At 42.7% G+C, this 15,982-nt stretch overlaps 2 protein-coding genes across 2 annotated transcripts; one reads left to right on the top strand and one right to left on the bottom strand.

The window, feature by feature from the left end:
- Window positions 1-291: 291 nt before the first annotated feature.
- luc7l3 (LUC7-like 3 pre-mRNA splicing factor) lies at window positions 292-6,410 on the bottom strand. Its single transcript, XM_053443496.1, has 11 exons — window positions 6,202-6,410; window positions 5,494-5,560; window positions 5,356-5,395; window positions 5,125-5,269; window positions 4,875-4,949; window positions 4,512-4,616; window positions 4,141-4,302; window positions 3,435-3,808; window positions 2,991-3,181; window positions 2,622-2,842; window positions 292-937 (listed from the first exon to the last, which is right to left on the bottom strand). Exons 1-10 carry the CDS (start codon window positions 6,298-6,300, stop codon window positions 2,655-2,657), a joined length of 1,446 nt encoding a protein of 481 aa, XP_053299471.1. The 5' UTR covers window positions 6,301-6,410; the 3' UTR covers window positions 292-937; window positions 2,622-2,654.
- Window positions 6,411-7,602: 1,192 nt separating this feature from the next.
- On the top strand, window positions 7,603-14,227 carry ankrd40 (ankyrin repeat domain 40). Its single transcript, XM_053444006.1, has 5 exons — window positions 7,603-8,100; window positions 9,162-9,310; window positions 9,450-10,094; window positions 10,643-10,824; window positions 11,681-14,227. Exons 1-5 carry the CDS (start codon window positions 7,967-7,969, stop codon window positions 11,822-11,824), a joined length of 1,254 nt encoding a protein of 417 aa, XP_053299981.1. The 5' UTR covers window positions 7,603-7,966; the 3' UTR covers window positions 11,825-14,227.
- Window positions 14,228-15,982: the final 1,755 nt, after the last annotated feature.

Below are 15,982 nucleotides of genomic sequence, written 5' to 3'. Positions count from 1 at the left end.
TGTGATAAAACTGTAGTTATCATACTAAACTATAATTATACTCATGAGCCCAGAATACAGAGTGTAAAAGAGAATATTTAATTTAAAATCAATAATGAAAATCAAGAATGCTGAAGTCCTCAGCAGACAGAACATGTATCCAACCCACATCTTAGTACTTGATCTTGGGAGGGACACTATTGCATCATGCTCCTTGTGGGAAACTTGAAAAGAGCAATCGCACAACACACTAAGCTGATGTCTTGTAGACAGTCCCACTGAGGGGGGGAAATAAATAAACACCACTTTGACAAATTTTTACTTTTTATTCGTCAAGACAAGATGGACATTAAAAGCAGAACAAAATTAAACAGATCTTCACTCTTCAAAATCCTTTTGATCAAAATTCAATCAGTATATTTTACAGTAAGGGGACACGAGCAATCAATGTGAGCTCTAAAGTGGAGGAAAGGAGACACGCCCTATCGTCGTCTAACACTGTACATGCGCTTTCTGTTGAAGACGAGGTCAAGTGAAATGGAACCTGACAAACCAAAAGAGACTCACAAGCACGATTTTATTTCATTACCACTAAATGCCAAGAAACAAGGAGGATGTGTCAAGAATTCCAAAATAAGAAAAACAAAACAAAAAAAAGAACCACACTGAGCTTCTTCTCTAAGTTTGGTTTTCAACTAAGTGATGTCGGGCTGGTGTCGAGACCAAAATACATCAGATGAACCACAACTACCCTCATTCAGCAAAAAGATGCGTAAGGTAACATAAAAGTTTGTGTAATTCTTTTACTCTCTTCTCATTTGCACGCGTATGTTTATGATTTGGGATAAGCCACTACACATCTGTGGTTCACCTTGTTTTTAAGCAGCGAAGTGTCAGGTTCAGGGTAAGGATGGATGCGCTCTTCCATTTCTTCCTCCACCAGATATCCCAGCTTCCCCTGTCAGGCAAAAAAATGTTCACAAAATGCGATGTTAGCAAAGGACCCGCAACATGTGTTTCTAACAACAACTGCTGCTGCTGGAGCAACAATAACAACATCGACATGACTACTAGTCAAATACACAAGAGACACTGCTAATGATGCACAAGTACAATCTATTCACTAGCACAGTGGACTTCTGAAGATCTGACTGCATTCGGCCAGGATATCCTGCTGCTCTCTAAATATGTTGCTGTATATTGTTACTTTGACTGAAAGTTGAAAGTTCTGGTCACTACCTCTGTCATAGATATTTATACAAATTTGTGACAGAACTGTTTGATATTCACTTTTCCAATCTGAAAGTGCACATGATGCGTTTTATTATTGTATCTGGTTTACAGTTAAATATATCACCACATTTTCCTTTCAACGGGAAAAATGTGACATTGAAATATCCTTGAAAAGGTTTTAGCCCTGAACCACAATGTGGAGAAACACATCAGTGACAATTTCAGCTGTTGGCGCAGGTATATCAAGCAGGCCGTCTGTGCATCTCAGCATTTTAAAAAGGTGTCTCTCACATTTCTATCAAATGACATGTTTCCCCCAAACTTAACGAAACTGTTTATCATAAAAATATACACAATCAAGTTGCCAAGTTCATGTTTTGGAGAAGTAAAGAATTGTGTTTCTTTTCTGACAGGCAACAGCATTCAGAAATGGATGTGGGTAGAGAAAGGAGTACCTGGGGTGAGTACCTGCACAGTTTGACAGTCAGAGTATCCATGATTTTTAATTTGCCCTTTTCTCATGTGGTCTCGCTCACAACACCAACGCTGTGTGAGGTATGGAAGTCAGCTGCAATTCATTCGATAAACCCTACCCTCCAGTTAGTTAGTGACGTTAGGCCCCCCCGGTGCTATAACACCCCACACCCCCAAACACACACTGCATGGCATGATCAGGCACAATAAGCTGGATATAAAAAATCCAGGGCATTGAAGTCGGGATTCAGCTAAATAAATTGCTTGTTTTTCCACATACACCTTTGAAAAAGGCTAAAAAAGTATGTCTGAGTTTACATAGGAGAAAGCCAAAACCCCATGATATATGTGGAGATGTATAAAAAAATATGTATCATATATTTATTTATAAACAAACATGTATAAACACCCTGGTTTAACCTGGTCCCTATCAAGTAAATATTACTACATTTTCCTTCTTAAAAGGGTATAAAAAAAAAGACAACAAAATAAATAAAAAACAGGTAAATACAGGCAGGAACTCTTGATTAGATATGTTAATACTTTTTTTTGCTGCCATTTTGTCCAAAGACAAATATACATCTATATGGATAAAAAAAAAAATGATACAAAATGAGGGGTACCTCCAGGCACGTTTGCTCAGGGCTACACTGGCCTTTCCCTCTTGGCTTTGTGTGAATGTTTGCTACCATCTTCTCATTCATCGGGCCTAGTCCTTCATCTTCAGTGCATACTTATGATGCACTATTTGAAAACAGGATAAAGATATATGCACATAGTACATAAGATAAAATCAAAGGCATTGAACTGAACGTAAACAGTGTGGGAGAGAGAGGGCGGGTAGGGGAGATGGGAGAGGCAAGGGGGAGTGGGGGTGGGAGGGTGGTGGGTTTGGGTTGAGAGCCAGAAGGAAGCGAGGAGGAGGACGCACTTACCTGAGCCTGATCTGAGGTCCTATCAGATCAGTTTTAATTGGACTGAGTGTCACCTTCAGAATGGAAGAGTTCTTGCTGGCCATTGAGCAGAGGGGAGGAGGCAGAGGCGGCCGCCTCCGTCTCCATTGGTTCTGCTTCTGATGAAGCCTTGATGGCAGCTGCATCGCCGTCAGAGTGCTTGTCTTTCTTAGAGCTGCTCCTCTCCTCTGTTACCTTACGGTCTGAGAAAAAACAAATACAGTATTTTTCTCCTTGATGGACAACTGTTAAGGATTTAGCTGTAATAGCTGAAGCTATTACAAACTGATAATTAGGAATCTGCACTTATTCCACAAGACATGAAACCATAAAAATATCCAAAGGCCCCACCTTTGTCTTTGGATGACCGGTCTCTTTCCCTGTCCCTCTCCTTCTCCTTCTCCCTATCCTTGCTGCGGCTGCGGTGACGGTGAGATTTGCGCTCGGGGGTGCGTGACTTCTTCCTGTCACGACTGCGGGAGCGACGCTTCCTGTCCGACCGCTCACGGCTGCGCCTCCTCTCCCTGTCTCTATCCCGGCTCCTACAGGAAGAAGGGAAAATGTATTTAATAAAAATGTAAAAGTGATAAAAGAAATAAAAGTAACATGTGAATGTTCTTTATGATGAGGAACTGAGGGTGTTGGTAGCTCTAGACTGTATGATTACATTTCAAGGAATCATCTTGTCACCTAAATCCATTTCAGTTGATTAATTCCATTACATAATCAAGCCAAGAGTGATTTCACACACTAATATTTAGATCACCAATCTCGTTGGTAGATAAACAGCCATACCTGCTGCGTTTGCGTTCCCTCTCCCTCTCCTTGTCTCTGCTTCTGGACCGTCTGCGATCCCGGGATCTGCTCCTCTTCCTGTCCGAGGCCCGACTGGAGTGGCGGCTGTTGGAGTGGCTTCGGCGGGTCCTCCTGTCCCTATCTCTGTCCCGTTCTCTATCTCGCTCTCTCTCCCTCTCACGCTCCCGCTCTCTCTCTCGTTCCTTCTCCTTCTCGCGCTCCTTTTCCTTCTCCTTCTCACGCTCCTTTTCCTTCTCTTCCTCCTCTTTGCGTTTTTTCTCCCTTTCCTCCCTCTCACGCTCGCGGTCTTCTCGGTCCTTCTTGACCACTGGGTTTTCACCGGGAGGCTCTTCTGAGCGGCGGCGCAGCTTTTCCTAGGAGAATAAGAATGATACAATAATGAGCTTCAACAAAAAAGGTTTCCTGGTATTATAACATTTCGTGCATTATTCTTACATGTGATAGAAACGATGTAGCACTATGTTCTCTTGCAACATTGCTAATACTCGGACGTAAACAGTTTATGGATTCAACATAATGTGACATTAGATTGGACTTTAAGTCCAAAAAATTCTAAACAAGAATCCTGAATTTGCCACAATTCTGTCACTACTAAATTGGCTTTTTTCTTTCCCTGGTCTCGGAAAAGATCCAACAACTTATTGTATAGATAATTCACGTCATCTTTTAGAGGTCATCTTGTTACCTTGAGCTCCTCTACAGTGGATTTGATCTTGGCATAGCCCATATGCTGCTTGCCCATCAAGTGGTCGTCCACTCGGGACTGGGCATCACCCACAATGAGGAAGGCCCCGCACACCTCACACACCTCCATCTGCTTCTCCTGGGCTGCAAAGCTTTCAATGGTCTGGGGGGGGGAAAACAAAAAAACAGAAATGATATCAGACATCTTGCTTGTCCACACATTGTCCTTTTGGGACAGATCTGATTTATGATTTAAAAGGAAACTATTTCAGCAAGTAATGATTAATGTTAGTTCAACCGAGTTTTGCTCATGAAGCTTTTTTTTTCGACATATAGACTTCATGACCTACTATCCCGATCAGGGTGACTCACCGAGGGATTGGAGCCGAGCAGCTCCCTCTCGTCCTTCAGCTGCTCCACCAGCTTCATCATCCCCTGGGCCTCCTCCACTCTGCCCTCGGACCCCAGCTCCTCAATCTGTGCAATGGCAAAACCGACCAGTGAAATCACAATTTTAATCATAAAGGAATATATTAACATTGATAACTAGACAATGATGATTTCGATCGATGTTTTATAAGATTATCACACACTCACGATGTGGTAACGTGTGACAAATGTTCAAATTGCAGTGTGTTCCTGCTTCGATATATTCTGAGTTATCAATCTAATGTGCACTTAACAATAATAAAAAACAAATGTAATATATACAACATTTTCAAATATACTACAAACCTGTGCAACCAAGTCTTCAATCTTATCCTGTAGAACCAGAGATTTCTCATCACTCTTCCCTGCTGGACCAGGACCCTGCAGGAAAACACTCACTTTATCTCAAGTACAACCACGTAAACCAAAACAATTCTTGTTTCGAGCTTACATCATAAAAACTGATTTACAATGAAAGTGAGTCTTTTCCATCTTACAAGAAAACTCAGATATAAGAACAAGTGACAAATCAATGTCCTTAAACTGAAGCACTAACCCCTGCGTTCTGCTGGGCCTGGGAAAGAGCCAGTCGGGCATGTCCTCTCCGAATCCGCCGCTCCACCTCTGCCAGGAGCGACTGCAGATAGCGCAGGAAGTCCCGTTCGTAGCCCTCCTTCATGAACCGAGAGCTCTTCTCATACCTGGATGTGTTGGGTTAGGAGCGTGTTACAAAGAGGAAATGTCAATTCGTACATAGAGGATTTCTTAACCCACAACCCATACATACGTTTTTCTGAGGTTTTCATCATGGATTTTCTCACAAGGACCTGGAGAAATGATTAAAAAAAAATATTAATCTTCAAAACATCACGGATGCATCTGTCAGCCCCGGCTTTATTAAAGATCTTTATAGCTGTTTACTTACCCAGGTCAGAGCGGGTGTTGGTGAACAGCTCTGCCGGACAGAACCCACACAGATAGTATCGACAACACTGATAAGAGAGAGAAGATAATATTGAGGTTACTCATAATATTTCTACCATTGTATCTCTAAACCCAGTATTGCGATAGATCGGCACATAATGCACAATCCCTCCCCTGGTGCTTATAGAATCTTGTACGTTTCATTTTTGTTACCTATTTTCTTTATTTATTCTTGCACAAGTACAGCACAGCTGTTCTGTTTGGACTCTGGGTTAGAGTCCAAACTTGTGCTAATTGCTAAATCAACTTTTTAACTCAATCGTATATAACTACAACATGGCCACGTCTAATTGTCCAGATTAGTAAAAAGATACTGGCTCAACAACCCAAAGCAGGAGACAAATACACCCAACAACAGCTGTAGCTCAATGTGCATCTGGACGTCATCTACAACGCTCCAAACCTCATTGTGAGCCAATTAATCATTAGCATTAGCTAAACTGATACTAGCACGAGTGTCAAAAAGTCTGAAAAATAGCATGTTGTGTTAAAAATGTAAGTTATTAAGAATCCAAAAAACAAGACAATCAGACGCATTGAGCCTCGCGTACCTATATAGTTTAACTTTGAGCATCTTTAACCGGCTATGCAAGCTATGCTATCCCACGAAGCTATGCTAGGCTAACGGTTAGCTTGGACGCCGACTTACGCCCTCGTCGTCCCATCGCACGTTCGATCGCTTCTCGTCCGGGGCCAAGTTTCGGTCCCGGCCCATCAGCTCGTCGAGTAGCTGGGCTGCAGACAGCATGGTCGCGCCGGGGAGAGTCGCCTGGCTGGTGAAATGAAGCGGTCGTTTCCCGAGGAGCCGGATCACACCATCTACTGCGCGCTAAGCAGCTCTGGTCAAAATGGCAGACGCCGTGACAACAACGCCCCGCGCATGGCTCCCTGGGCGACCCCTGAACCGGAAGTACAGCGCGCGAGCACGCGGACGGGTCCCACGTCATAGACTGTATATAAGCCATATCAGTTTTTTATTAAGACTGCAAATCCAGAATCCAGCCCAGGTCTTTGATTCTTATTTGTTGTTTTTTTGTATTCAGTCACCACAACACATTGTAGAATAGGTATACACAACAATGTAAACACACTTCTTATGGTGACTGAAAAGACTATGCAAAGAACATTATTATATCATTAATGTAAATCGGATAGTGAATCACACTTTTTCAAATAAATATGTGCATTTCTCCAACATTTCAGCCCCGACAAGAATCTCCTTTCAATCGTATTCATCAGAAATGTTTAGGTAAATACTGAGATAAGAAATCCCAAGACCCGACAAATCACAAACACTTAACGACCAAAATGAGCAAATGCAGAGACAAATAAGAAAACACAACAACAAATAAGAAAACACAACAACTACATATAGGTAAACACAACAACAAATTAGAAAACGCAGTGACTTTATGTTGACAGCTCTAAATCTGACACCATTAAGTTCACAGACACACAAACCCAAACACACACACACAGAACCAAGGCCACAGATGTTTTTAAGCTCATTTTTTGTAATATGTAATATTCCATGTATTTTCCTACACTAACCTCACTTCTCAAATCTCTGCGGTCAGTACCAAAGTAACCACATCAATCTAAAAGTGTCAACCAAAACCTACACTCTATTAACGGTATGTTTACATACAAGTTTAAGGAAAACAATTTTTATTCAACATTGGACATTGTTGTTGTTGACATGGGTAAAAAAAAACAAAAACTAAGACATCACAACAAAGGAACTGAGGCATACATTAAATATATCAGTGTATCGGAATGAGAATAAACTTGATTGTCAAAGTAGAACATAATAAAACATTTTAAAGGTAGGCAGTGAATTACCATTTGTTCTTTCTTTTATCATACCAGTTTTATATGTGCATAGAATATACTTTTTAATCCCCAAAAATACAAAATACAGAGGATGGGTGAGACTTTCAGATCCCTGCTTTCTGCGTGTGGGAAGTTTATCAGTACGTTTGACAAAATGCGGAGCGGGTTGAGAGGGGGAACGAAAGTCTGAACGCACTGTTGTTACATGCAAAGATGTCCCCCGGTGAGGCAGAGGCAGCAGCCCGCCGACGGAGCACTGACACCTCGGAAGAGCCGTGAGTGAGGGTCGGCAGCGGGACCAACAACACGAATAAACGGCGACGACGGAACCGGCCGCGTAAAACACACAAGACCCGACCAGCAACACGAACACGTTCCGGCAGCAGAAGCCCCCCCCCCCTCTGCTATCCTCCCCTCCAGCTAGCTTAAGGGCTGAGGTTAGCCGGGCAGCTAATGTAAGCGCACTACTTCCACCGGACCCGGGCTCCATCGACCCGCTGGGGGCTGATTCACCTTGACAGCCTAATCCGAGAGGCTTCCGTGCATCCCATGATCTCACGGCGATAGTCTCCTGCGCCAAAATGTCCACCGCTTCGTTGGATCGGGAGTTACAGGAGCGGCTGAGAGAGGCGTCTGCCATCGGGGACATCGACGAGGTGCGGATGCTGGTGGAGAGCGGAGCGAACGTCAACTCGCAGAACGAAATAAACGGATGGTGAGTGTTTGTTTGTTTGTTTTGTTTGTTTTGTTTTGAAGTGAGCAAACGTGGCCTCCACTGCGCAAGTCAACAAGTGCCTGGGACTGATTTGTGAATATTCAGTATCGGGGGGCGCCTGTTGAAAAGTTCAGTGCAGAGGAGGAGAATCTGTTTTTACAGGGATTACATCCCGATCAGTGTTATCCTATTAACCGGAACAAGGCACCGTCTCTACTCCTTATCCAAATAGCAAACACATGCCTTGTTTCATTGTGTTTAGGCAATTGAAGAAGTTTGAAATGTCCTTTTTCTGGTCATCTCAAAACATCAGAGACGACCAGTGAAAGAAACTCAATTTCTAAGGTCTGTTCTTGTTGACAAGGTGACTTGATTATCACTTTACAACTATACATTTATTTTAGACGTAAGTTAAACTTTAGATCAAACAGTATTCCACATGCAGCACATCGCACAGCGCTAAATTCGAAATATGTGATCAACTACGTCCTGTGCTAAACCTTTCAGGGAAATGTTCAACCTAACTCGTCGTCTGTGCTCATTACCAGTGGAGTTAAAACAGTTTGGCTTAGCTCTTCAGATCTTTATATGCTAAAGTGACTATAAGTCTTTTATTCTGCATGTCAGTGCCATAGATGAAGATGCTGATTTGACTCCAGGATCGTTTAATACACATCCAATGTGATGATAGCTGGACCCATGGAAATGTCATGTTCAAAATCATTCAAAAGGGCCTTTTGAAAGCTTTTATGTTAATATATGAAGCACTAGGACTTAAATATGTTAAAGTTGATCTTAATGATGTTAAAAGTCGTGCTTTAAACATTGTTTTAAGTGAAAAGTTTTAGTGGCATGAATAGTCAGTTTTTCAGATGTTAGCATGCTGTAATCAAACCGTAAACAAGACTAACGTGGAACTTATAAGTGATGATCTAAATCTTAGCTAGTTGAAATCTGCGGAACCCTGTTATAGATGATTTGAAGTTACTGTCATTTTATATAAACATATGTTGCAATGTTTGGGTTATTAAACTGAGATCTCTCTTCAATAATCCCATTAGGACATGCCTGCACTGGGCATGCAAGAGGAACCATAAGCACATAGTGTCCTACTTACTCGGCTGTGGAGCAGATAAAGACATCCTCACGGCTAAGGAGGAGCTGGCCTCACAGCTCACATCCAAGCCGGAGATCAAACGACTGCTAGGAGGTAAACTACACATCTCTCACAGCCTTGTAACAACTTTGTAATACTTTGACACGAAATGTACACGTGTGTGTTGATGCTTTATCTTTGGGTTGTGTCTAAAGAAATAATCCTCTTTTTATTCTGCACCTTATCGCCAAAGTTGAGGTTGAGCTGGAGGAAGTGCCTGAAGTCAAGGAGTCTGACTTGCCAATCATTCCCCACTACCTGTCTGAGCCGCCCTTCATGTTCTCCAAGATGGATAACAAATCAGAGGTCCTTTTAGCACAACAGATTTTACAGAATGGTTCTGAAGAACATGCTGAGGACACACCCAGTGATTCAGCCTCCCTCTCCCCAACCCATGAGCCTCAGAATTCACAGAGCCAAGTCTCTGACGACTTTCTTCCTCCTTCAAACCCCGCCGCCCACAGCCAAGCTCTGACTGGGGAATTCATTCCTGTGACTGAGCAAAATGGCGTGTCACCCAGTGCGGCCTCATCCCACAACCACACTGTCGTTAACTGCAGGGTGCCCATGGACCTGTCCGTCGAGCCACACCTTGTCAACCACGCTGACCACCCGCATGCTCTGCCACACAATGGCACTATGTGTTCACCTCCGCTGGCCTCACCCAGCCCCAGCTTGACCAGTAACGGCGGGGTCCAGGCCCCAGTGGCCAGCGCGAACCCAACCATGAGCAGGCAGCAGTCGATCCCACAGCAACTGAGCTACGGCCAGGCCGGTGGGACCATGCCGGCTTTTCAGCCTTTCTTCTTCACAAGCACCTTCCCTGTCAACGTGCAAGGTGAGACAGAAATCCTATGTTTTATTATCTGTAACATCCTGTCCACACATACAGACTGTACACTGACAGGAAACCATGCATTGTGAATATAATCTTTGCAAATCACTTAAAATCCACATGCATGTACAGTGGTAAAGCTTCTGGTCGACTCTGCAAATCAGGCATTTATCTGTCACGTCTACGCAGTTACTTCTCCTCAGGTTAGCGACTGATGGAATCACACGAATGAGGACCCACTTGTTAGCCTCTGCGTTTGCAGCCAACTCGTCAAACCTGAAAAGGTTGTTAGTTGCCTAGCTACAGCACTTCTCACTACAATGACTTAAACGTCACAGACTCACAGGCAGACACAGAAAAAAGTCTGTACAATCAAACAGCATCACAGTTGAGGATGGTCAGAGCAGAGAGGGGTCGATCAAGTTTTACACAAATAACGACACAAAACAAGTGTTTGTTTTGGAAAATACTGAGTTATCTTGTGTATAAGACACGTCCTTCATAAGCATGAAATGGTTCTCGTTCTTCTTCACTCTTCCTCTCCTCTCTAGAATTGGTGTTGAAAGTGCGAATCCAGAATCCCAGTGCACGGGAGAACGACTTCATTGAGGTGGAGCTGGACCGCCAGGAGCTCACCTACCGCTCCCTTCTGAGGGTCTGCTGCCGCGAGTTGGACATCAGCGCCGAGCATGTGGAGAAGATCCGCAAGCTGCCAAACACCATGTTGAGAAAGGTATGGGAGAGAAGAATGCATCCTTGACATGAGTTATTGGTCAGTGACATGAATACACAAGGTAACATTCAGTGTGCTAACAACTTATACATGCAAAATAGGTTACAAAAGGCAAATGACTTTAAGATGAAAGTTTTAATCTGAGTTGTGGGTCAGTGAGGTTGTAACTCATAGACTTGATACAATTAGATTCCATGTGAGTAACTGACAGTGTATTTATTCATCATCATTACCGGGGTCCATTGTTATAAATGCAAATAAACGTCCATGACAGCTGACTCCATGGAAACGTACTTCCTCTTGAGATCATCCTGAATCTATATTTTCAAAACTCTGTGTCCTTAAGGGTTTAAAGTTATTCAGACAGTTTTAATCATCAGTCTCTGTCTGACTCATGCATGAACACTGACCCGGCCGGCTCTATAATTAAGTTGTTTGCGACTCACTTTACCATAGCACTGAAATCTCCTCTTCCCTCTGTGTACACTGTGTATGTGTCATTCTCCACGGTGACTGACAAAACAAAACTGAAAGCATAAAGTCTGACGAAATGAGAATAATTGTAAATGGGAAGCTTTTTGTGTTAATACTGAAATTAACGATCACTTTCAGTTGATTGATTTGTGTAATGTCAATCAAGTGCCAAATTATACAGCAACACGATAGAGTGAGTCAGTGAATCTGTTTAGGACTATAAGAAAGATAAAATATGAAATACTGCTTCAACATTCCTTCTCTTTTCAATCTGCCATAAAAGAGTAAAAAGAATGAGGCTGTGTCATCATTTTAAATGGACACTCTATGCTGTTGATTTTAAACGAATTGTTAGTTAAATCTTTCTCCCTCCCGTGTCCAGGACAAGGACGTGGCTCGGCTTCAGGACTTTCAGGAGCTGGAGGTTGTATTGGAGAAAGCAGAGGGCCTGTCCCTTTTCTCGGGGGCCGGGGGCCTAACAGACAGACCCTGCTACAACATGAAGGCTTCCCGCCTCACCTACTAGAGCTGCCGCAGAGCCCCGAGCTCTCTCTCCTGTAGCGCCCCTCAAGCAACTGGCTGCCTGCCCACGTCCCTTGTTACAGCTTTGTTTAGGCTAGGTGTTTTGCCTATTTTCTAACTAGGATTTATTTTTTGTTTCCCAAGTTCTGTAGCTATTGTCCACCTCCTGTCCTCCTCTGGCCCTCCTGCCGCTTTAGTGTACCCAAACAGTTCTAAGCGATTACTGATGCATGGTATACTCAATTATGTGCGAAAGTATTTGGGCCCCTCTCTTTATCTCTCTTCTCTCCTCCTACTGCCCACTTGGTGCCAAGGCTCTAATGGGACAACGGAGGGGGACATTGGCCTTCCTTCCTCATGGACTGAACTTGAATGGGATTTTGCAATAGCCTTACATGGACACATCCCTATACTGGCTGTGATCTATGGTCACAGTGGAAATTGGCCTGTCGAGGATCGGGAGCAGAGGACGACGGGAAGGATTTACACAAACTCTTATTGATAAGCTCTTCATCACAGTGGACTTGCACAAGACGACTTGGGATACTAAGAAACTGACACGTAGAGTTATCAGATATTCCTGCTGGTGAACACGCTTTCATACAAGCTCTAGGCATAACCCTCAGTGTCTTTGCCTGCAGGGGGCATCCATTGCTGGCATAGTTGTTAGGGTGGAGGGAATCTTTGGACTCGTAGTTCTTCAATTTGCTGACCACACATACTGACTGCTTTAACTTGTACCCCTTCCCCCCCGCGAATGGAAACATTTGAATAGGAGTGCTGATTCCCCTACATATTGAAGTAGTTAAGTCACACACTGTGTGGAAGGAATAATTAGTTTTTGTTAGAATTATTCCCTTGTGTCTTTTCATGTAAGACATTTTGTTTAAGTAGTTATAAAGCACCTCTGCTTTAACTAAATTCAGTCAACATAACATTTTAACTGTCCCCTGTGAAGTATTTAGTTTTCAATTTTTGAGTCATGTTGATTCTTTCGTATAGAGGCCCGGACATTTGTTCTCCAGAGTAACAAAGGTTCAGGCTCCCAGCGAAGTTTGTTTACGAGGCTCACACTTGATTTATCATATAAATTGAGCTCTGCGTCGTATATATTTTTGTCTTGTCTGTGTTAACTGTAATTAGAATCAAAACCAAAAACTAACTTAGCCAGCAAAGATACTAACAGCAGAAAAATACTATGACTGCTTCAGAAAAGAAAGCAGCCTTAATAAGATTTCCTTTTCTTTTTTCAGCGAAGTGGAAAGATCGAAAAGATCTTGGTTTTACGATTGAGTGCTTCCTTTTGTCCTCTCAACACTAATATACATTACTTTCTCTGACATGTTCACATCCGCTGCACTGAGTCTCTGAAGGAAACATCAGTATATATGGCGTCAGTGTGTTTGTCGAGGCACCTCTAGTTCTAATATCTTCTTGTTTTTAATTAAAGAAATAATTATTTTGAGTTCTGTCAATGTTTTCTATTTATTACCTAAATCGGAGGCATTGCTGTTCCTCTTAGATGGAGACTGACAACGTGAATATTTACACCCCCGAAAAAGAAAAAAACATTCTTCTACTATATATTAAGAATTGAACAGCTGGTCATGTTGTTTATGCTGCTTCCATCATCACGTTCTATTCCTTTAAGTCTCAGTGCTGGGTCTCATTCACTTTTAAGCAGTGCACTAGGCGCTCAGAATACGTCATACAATCAAGAAGCTTCTTACCCGGTGGTAACTGTTTACTGCTCAAATGTATACCCGATGCTCTTACTGTATTTGTATTTTTTCTGATATGTTTTTTATTAATTTGTATAATTTTTTTTAACCAGCTTAGGCCTGTTGTGTTTTGTGTCAAATAATACTGTCATACAAGCAAGGGTTTAACAATGGGTTGAAAAGTAAAGTGGTGAGATGCTGTTGTCGAAGCCAAGTGCAATGAAGAGAGAGGGGGGGGGGGGGGCGTATTTGCAGGAAGTTTGCTGTGAGAACTTATTTTATGTCCCCAACTATTTTAAATGCTTTAAGAGAAGTTGTGCCACATGTTCAAGGTCGGGGCTCGGCTGGATGGAGTGAGTGGATGTGGGGGGGGAAATGCCCCCCCCCCCCCAGGCCATGTGGTACCCTGATTGAGTGAGATCAGCACGTTTGAAATCGTTTTTTTTTATAGGATCATGTTTTGATCGTGTGGAAGGCAGATGACTAACATTGTATTTATGGGGTTGCTTACTGTTCTAGAACAAGCAGAATACAGTTTGACTTAACCTATGCATTCAGAGTCTGATATTTTTATATACAGTACGTCCTGTGTACTTGCAGAACTAATTCAAGGCACTGTTTGAGTTGTGTGTTTTTGTTCTGGAGACCTGTATCTGTTCTTTGATAAAGCATGGTGAACGACTTGATCTGTTTCCTCTTCTTCTCTCAAACGAGCCTCGTCCTGTAAAAACTTACGCTCGTCAGACAAGTGGATCCATGTGAACAGTGTCTGGCTTTGAATGAAGGCTTCTGTGTCACGTCTTCAATATGTGTTACAGCTGATGGCCACTAGAGAGAGCAGAAGAGCAAATAGTGGCAATAGGTGAGCCGTGTATTACAGTACCAGAAGTTACTTACCATTTAAATTCTTCATCAGAAGATAGCATTTTATTCTGCTTGGCTTTAATTGAACTACTAACAAATGTTCTGCTATTTGCTCATCTCATCTTTGTACTGAGATGCACCAGTGTCTCGGTTCCTTGGTCCTTGCTGTGCAAGATGAGGCATCGTTAGCACTCAGCTCATTAGAGTATATAGGATCTTTCAGGGCAAGTAAACATGAGGCCTCCATTGTCAAGTCGCCGTCTCAGGACTAACTGACGATGCAAAACTCTTAATCAAATTCGATCAATTCATGTGCAATCATAAAATAAAGGTATTTTTCTCTTTTCAAATTAATCATTTCAAAAAACTAAAGTGTAGCATTCGAAGGCTGATGACATATATACATTAGATCCTAACTACACAATGATTCTAATAAACTACTCAAAAAATAAACGTTTCCCTTGACTAAACTTTCTGCCCTGGAGTCCACTGTCGATGGGATATGTTGTTGTTAAAATGCCTACAATACCTCGGGATAAATGAAGAGGCAAACTCCTTAATTTATTAACTCAAATTCATAAAGTCACACAGTACATATCGACATATCACTTGACCACCGTGTATCAACGAGGACGTCACCCCAGTGCTTTTAGTTTGAAAATCCAATATCATTCAGTGTTTGTTCCAGCTGAACTTTTCCAGAGGGATTTTACAAATATATCTGTAACTGCTGGAAAATCAACGTTTACTTACTGATACATATGTTCGCCGGTTGATTTAGACTTCCTTTCAACTATTAATTAAACGTGCCAGTTTGTTTGCTGCATTAATAAAACCCACGAAAGAAATCTGGAATGGTTCCACATTTCGAGGCTCAGTATTGTTGTGCGGTCCAGCTGTAGTTGTGTCTTCGTCTTGCACAGCGAGCCGATGTCGTTCATCCTGCGATGAACTTAACTAACACGGCCTGTTGTTATGTTCCAGTTCTGATTTAAAGAACATAAACAACACCTAAGTTATGGTCATACTGAGCTTTTCCGTGTATCTGTGAAATCCACAACCTCTTCGGTGAAATGAGTGTTCATGTGGTGAGCAGATGTTCTGCTGCAATCTGGAGCGCACAAATATTGCATAATCCGTGCAGAACAGTATTGAGAAAGTTAAACGTGTGTGTATGTGTGTAATCTAAATATGGGGATAGAGGAATGCATGGCAATCAGGATATATACATTTTGCTGGAGGCCCGTGAATCCGGGCATGTATGCCTGCTTGTCTGTGCATCGGCATGTTGGCTTGTGTGTCTAGACGGGGGCTGAAGAATCAGCTTAGGGCCCTGCTGTGGCTGGACGTGTCGCTCTCCTTTGTTCAGGAGGGAGACACTCATAATAAGCTTAGTATGAACAGTCATAACACGTCCATTGTTCCGAACCAGCTCCGCCAGCTTCCCAGGCCTCAGGCGTGGGCAAGAGAAGCTGTGGACCTGCATGGTCAGGAACCTCTAAGAGCATTTGAGCAGTGGAGGCAGAAGGCGACGTTACACGCAGGTACATGCCTCGGCCGATGGGCTTGGACTATGG

The sequence above is a fragment of the Pleuronectes platessa genome, chromosome 16 (genome assembly GCF_947347685.1).
Source record: "Pleuronectes platessa chromosome 16, fPlePla1.1, whole genome shotgun sequence".
Lineage (NCBI taxonomy): Eukaryota > Metazoa > Chordata > Actinopteri > Pleuronectiformes > Pleuronectidae > Pleuronectes > Pleuronectes platessa.
Note: the sequence above shows the minus strand (reverse complement) of the source record. Positions and strands in the feature narration are given on the sequence as shown.